This window comes from Gymnodraco acuticeps, unplaced genomic scaffold (assembly GCF_902827175.1).
Source record: "Gymnodraco acuticeps unplaced genomic scaffold, fGymAcu1.1, whole genome shotgun sequence".
NCBI lineage: Eukaryota > Metazoa > Chordata > Actinopteri > Perciformes > Bathydraconidae > Gymnodraco > Gymnodraco acuticeps.
In genome coordinates, this window is record NW_022990728.1 from 40,283 (window position 1) to 46,282 (window position 6,000).

Below are 6,000 nucleotides of genomic sequence, written 5' to 3' on the forward strand. Positions count from 1 at the left end.
AAACCCTCTCTCTTTTCCTCCGTACCCAAATCTCTAAAAACGGGGCTACAACGGAGCTGATCCAGATTTGCGTCCGATATGACGTAATATCTGAATTGTGGACCCACGGCCCAATCAGAAAGTTGCTATCAGAAACAATGCCCGACTGTTTTGGACGTAATATGGTTGTGTTTACATTAGCATCGCTAACACTCAGAGCTAACCTGTACTGGAGAGCATGTGTGTGAAGAAGCAGGAAGTAAAAAGGAACTCACCTTGTGGTATAACCGGCAAGAGAGAAAGCCTTTGAGCTCCATACTGTTTCAGAAAGAGTCCTTGATAATCCATGATATGGCGTTTCATCACGGCAGCATTTAGTTTAGACAGTAGCTGCTGGGTCCCGCATGAGCTCAGACCCCTCCTTTATTTATTTTTAAAGCTTTATACCCCAAATCAGCACTTTTGAAACGGGAAGTGAAACAGAGGGATATGAGGCATGGCTAGAATGGGTGATCTGTTTGGTATTTTGAGCAAAACACTTCTTAGACATGTTTTTTATATATTTTTATAAATCTGAAACCTATGCCATTGCCTAAAAATAGCATGATAGGTGACCTTTAAGACGGGGAAGATAAAATAAGATGTTCTTCTCCCTGCTCCTTGTGCTATAAAGAAATTAAAAAACAGTATAAGTGTACATGTTTTGTTCAACAATAACTGCCATGTGTGGAATAAACAAATAAATAAATGTATAGCTACGTGTAAGAAAAAAACTCAACCCACAAATCCAACTTTTTTTTTTTCTCAGGTATGAAATCCTCACTCCCAACTCCATCCCCAAGGGCTTCATGGATGGAAAGCAGGCCTGTGTGCTCATGGTAAGGAAGCTTCAAATTAACTTAGCTTAGCATTTTTGTCGCAGCCTAAAATCTGTTTATGTATTTATTTCAAGAGGGACCATGCATACAAATCCATTAATCAAAGAGAAGAGATGAATTATGCCAGATTTGAGCTAATGGCTAATTTCCATCTGCAGTCCCGAGGTTGCTGACTAGAGAGTGACACTTAACTTAACTTTAAGACCACACGTTCCATTTGACTAAATGCCGCCTCCTCTGTCCCTGCAGATCAAGAGCCTGGAGCTGGACCCCAACCTGTACCGGATCGGTCAGAGCAAAGTGTTCTTCAGAGCCGGAGTCCTGGCTCACCTGGAGGAGGAGCGAGACATGAAGATCACCGACATCATCATCAGCTTCCAGGCCTGGTGCCGAGGATACGTGGCCCGCAAGTAAGAAGAACCGCCTCTCAGAAACAGGATGATGTTTAGAGTCATTTATCCAGGAGGGACATGCATGAGTAACACATGCGTCACTTCCGGGCAAAAAGTACGGCCCCGCCCACTTTTAGGGGAAAACAAAGCCGTCAGTTGAACGGCGGTCGATACAAATTCTGAAGTTTTTGCCAATCCGATTAGAAATTTAAGAAAACCGTGGATTTGTGGATCTTCAAAGAGCCCGGTTACGATGGCCAGACAGGCAAACAATTGCATTAAATCATTTGAAATCAACGATCGGGCTCGATATATGGTTAAATATAGCAGTAGGCGATCAATGTCCACAGATGAGACTAACATCTACGGCCCCGCCCACTTTTGGGGGAAACAACGCTGTCATTTGAACGGCGATCGAGCCTGAAGCCACAGAGCTCTTCTGTTACTGTCCTTTCTTCTTAGAGGAAGTCCAGAAAGACTGAACTCTGGATTTGTTTTAATGTTTGAGGTGCAATAAACGACACAGCAGCTTGTTGGCATGATAAAACTATTATTTTCCGCCTCGCTCATGAGAGTAACAGCTGGAGAAATTACAGCCTCGCCTACTGATTTTAATTTAACCATATATCGAGCCCGATTGTCGATTTCAAATGATTGAATGTAATTGTTTGCCTGACTGGCCATCGTAACCGGGCTATTTGAAGATCCAAAAATCCACGGTTTTCTTAAATTTCTGATCGGATTGGCAAAAACTTCAGAATTTGTATCGACCGCCGTTCAAATGACAGCGTTGTTTTCCCCCAAAAGTGGGCGGGGCTGTAATTTTTGCCCGGAAGTGACGTAGGTGTTACACTCATGTATTGGGTTTCATGGTAGTGGATCTGTTTGAGAATGAAGGGGAAAACGTTGCATAAAAACACCTAGAAAGTTCATGAGAATGTGCAAAAAATACAATTGATTTTTTTTTAATAAAATGTAATTTTAAAAAAAAGGTAAATAAACATAAGAAGTTAAAATAAGTAGTGGAAAAACAAAATGGATGTATACATAAGAAGGTAATGTAAAATGGGTGATAAAAGATACATGAAAATAGAATAAATATATTTATAAAAATGTAAGAAGGTAAAGTGTGGTAAAAAAAAATGGAAGTTAAAGTAACAATGTCCAATATTTGATCGTCTGAAGACTTGTGCTGCAGCTCTGCTTTTTTTGTGGTCCAGTGCATGTTATTATGAAGTGTCTAAATGTGTAATATTGCTTCGCAGGGCTTTCGCCAAGAGACAGCAGCAGCTGACGGCCATGAAGGTGATCCAGAGGAACTGCGCCGCGTATCTGAAGCTCAGGAACTGGCAGTGGTGGAGACTCTTCACCAAGGTGATCCTCAGCCTCCTACAACACCTCAGACAGTTTGCCTGATCTTAGCCAACATCATATTGTATACTGTATCTTCACAACCTATCCCTTTTCCTCTTATGTTTTCCTTTCTAACTCCTCTTGATTTCCTCCATCCTGCCCCCAGGTGAAGCCTCTGCTGCAGGTGAGCCGGCAGGAGGAGGAGATGTCGGCGAAGGACGACGAGCTGCTGAAGGCGCAGGAGAAGCACCTGTACGCTGAGGTGCAGATCCGCGAGATGGAGGAGAAACAGCACCAGGTACACTACGTTTGACTTATTTAAAACAAATGCAGCGTCATTTAATATTTGAGTTTGATTCCTTGTAGTTTATTGCACTCATTGTAAGTCAACGATATTGAAGTGACCAGTGGTGTAGTGGGCGTTGGACACGGAGGATCGCCGTCCCCCCACTTTTTTGAAGCATGATTTATTTTATTTTTTTAATAGTCTAATAAATAGAAAATCATTGCCACAGGGTTCTTACAGTCATTACAAACCTGGAAAAGTCATGGAAAACAATATTTTTCCCAAAGTCATGGAAATGTAACTAAAGTTGCATCAAATATAATTTATATTTGATCTAATCGCCAAAATAGTAATACTATAATGATAATACTTACTATATAGTAATGAAATGTAAAATGACATTTTGTTGGTGAGAGATTTTATTTGCTTTAGGGTGTAGAAGCTAGTAAGCCTACTATTTGATTTGTTTTAGATAGGTACAACATGTTTCATATGCAGACCTTATTTTCCTGTTCCATGTTAAAATAAACCATTTTCAGTGGTACCGCTGAGAGAGTAATGTTTTTGGTCATGGAAAATTAGGTAAAGGTCATGGAGAAGTCATGGAAAATAATTTGTGAAAAAGTGTATGAACCCTGTTGCCAGTGTTATCAGTTGCAAGTGTGTATTTGTTTTTAATGACAAACATAATGGGCCTACATTTCACAGTAATTATAATAAAAACGTAGCTCAAGCATTTATGCAACTTGATTTGAAGCGTGGGTGAGGGGCAGCACCGTGTGTGTAGGGTGACCAGGTGTCCGGCTTTGTGCACGCACTGCCACACAGCATTTTTATCATTTGTCCCACAAATTGAGACTATGTCCCGCATTTGAGTAACAGTCGCGCAGAAAAGCCGGATCGGTTCGCTGACGGCCGGCACCGCCCTTTATTATTATATTTTTTAAAAGGCATCATGTAAGTTGTGCTGACAGGGGACACAGAGGTCCATAGTGTGTGTCCCCCCCCCCCCTTTTTGACGATCTTGAAGTCACTTGTGAAATGTAATGTATTTGTGTGCTTGCAGCTGGGTGCGGAGAAGATGGCTCTGCAGGAGCAGCTCCAGGCGGAGACGGAGCTCTGCGCCGAGGCTGAGGAGATGAGAGCGCGTCTGGCTGCGAGGAAGCAGGAGCTGGAGGAGATCCTTCATGACCTGGAGGCCCGCGTGGAGGAAGAGGAGGAGCGCGCCGCCCAGCTGTCTGGGGAGAGGAAGAAGATGCAGCAAAACATCGGGGTAAGTTCTTTCTACATACAAGACGAAATATCGCGAACGTCTTTTTCCGTCGTTTAATTCTGTACATATTCCATACATTTTTATGGCACAGAATAAACAGTTATTCTCAAATGTTTCACAAGACAACTTACAAATGTTCTTATTCCAACACCATTTTCAAGACGTTTTAGTGAACACAGCTTCAAGTCCTTTTTGATTATCTCTATGAACCCTTATGTTGTGTTCGGGTGACCCGTTTCAAGTTAAAATTATATAATAACTACACTAGTTTTTTTTCTATCGGAACAAGGCTTCATGATATCCTCCACAATAGCTTTATAGACACTACCAAACAGATTTTGACCATTTTAGCCAAGTCTGAAGGTCTGAGACTTGGGAGACCCAGCAGCATGTTGTGGGTCACTCGGGGTCACATTTGGCCCAATCAAGATTCAAGACTTTAGACAATAAATATGTGGTGTAATGTGTTTTGGGGCCATAGAATACAATTTCAACAGGATTGTACGGTTATGAATGCATAATAAGTTAGTTATGATGTAGCCTAGTTAAAACAATATTTGATGATAGTCATTATTTTGGAGTGTTTTGGACTGAAATAAATCATGGGTCAAAATGTACCCGCGATGAACGGTAACAGCTTTGGAACACAAGGGTTAAATATAGTTTAGCACAGACTTTTTTTTGACCATGTCAGAAGAGAAGAGTCAAATGTATCCTTATGGACTTTGACCATAACTTTAGCAACTCAACTTACAATAACAGGCACACCAATGCTTACTGTTTTCTTGCTAACCTTCCTTCCCCTCATGTTTCTCCTCACAGGACTTGGAGCAGCAGCTGGACGAGGAGGAAGGAGCCAGGCAGAAGCTTCAGCTGGAGAAGGTCACTCTGGAGTCCAAGATGAAGAAGGTGGAGGAGGACGTCATGTTGCTGGACGACCAGAACACCAAGTTGAACAAGGTCAGAAAGAGTCTTCACATGTTGCCACTAAACATCTAAAGTCATAGAACACATGCAGAGCAAACAGCACACACAGTGAAATGTGTTCTCTGCTTTTAACCCATCCTAGTACCAGGAGTCTGGTACTAGGAGTGAGGTACTAGGAGTGAGGGGGTTGTCCGGTGCCTTGCTCAAGGGCACCACGGCAGGGCAGGAGGTGAACTGGGACCTCCAAGTAGAAGTCCACACCTTATTACCTACTGACTGAGTGGATAGGAATCTAGTAACCACTGCTGCGCTTGATTTGACCACTCTCTGCTAAGTGTGGCATCCTTTCTGAGGATATTAATACTGTTTATTTTGCGAACACAGGAGAAGAAGTCGCTGGAGGAGAGGATCTCCGAATACACCACCAACCTGACGGAGGAGGAGGAGAAATCCAAGAGTCTCCAGAAACTCAAGACCAAACACGAGGCCATGATCACAGACCTGGAGGGTGAGAGGAGAAACAAACACTTGCATGACAGACATTCTACATTTTATGTGTTTGTTTGTTTTTCAATAACAAATATATATATTAATAATTTAGTTTTTGGGAGAAGGGGTGGGATTAAATAAGTGTAAACTTCATCCCACCCCTTCTCGGATGTGTAATTAAGTAGAAGGGGGGCGTGAAGCTTGGGAAGAAGTTGTAAACAAACATTTTTAACACAACCGGCAGTTAAAAGAAAGTGGACAAGCTTTTCAAACAAAGTATGATGAGGCATACATGAGAACACGAGAGAGAGAACGAGAGAGACTCACTGACCACTTTAGATGTTTGCCTCATCATACTTTGTTTGAAAAGCTCGTCCACTTTCTAACTGCCGGTTGTGTTAAAAAAAATTGTTTTGTTCTTCT

The 6,000-nt window shown here is 42.0% G+C and overlaps 1 protein-coding gene across 1 annotated transcript in view; it reads left to right on the forward strand.

Moving 5' to 3' along the window:
* The window catches only part of LOC117556483 (myosin-9-like), a gene marked incomplete at its 3' end in the record, with an annotated part of 40,969 nt that extends 35,320 nt beyond the window's left edge, over window positions 1–5,649 (forward strand). Inside the window, exons 18-24 of the mRNA XM_034231809.1 lie at window positions 788–857; window positions 1,107–1,267; window positions 2,515–2,623; window positions 2,769–2,900; window positions 3,955–4,161; window positions 4,984–5,121; window positions 5,473–5,649. Coding sequence (XP_034087700.1) covers window positions 788–857; window positions 1,107–1,267; window positions 2,515–2,623; window positions 2,769–2,900; window positions 3,955–4,161; window positions 4,984–5,121; window positions 5,473–5,649 — 994 coding nt within the window. The remainder of the gene's footprint in view (window positions 1–787; window positions 858–1,106; window positions 1,268–2,514; window positions 2,624–2,768; window positions 2,901–3,954; window positions 4,162–4,983; window positions 5,122–5,472) is intronic.
* Window positions 5,650–6,000: the final 351 nt, after the last annotated feature.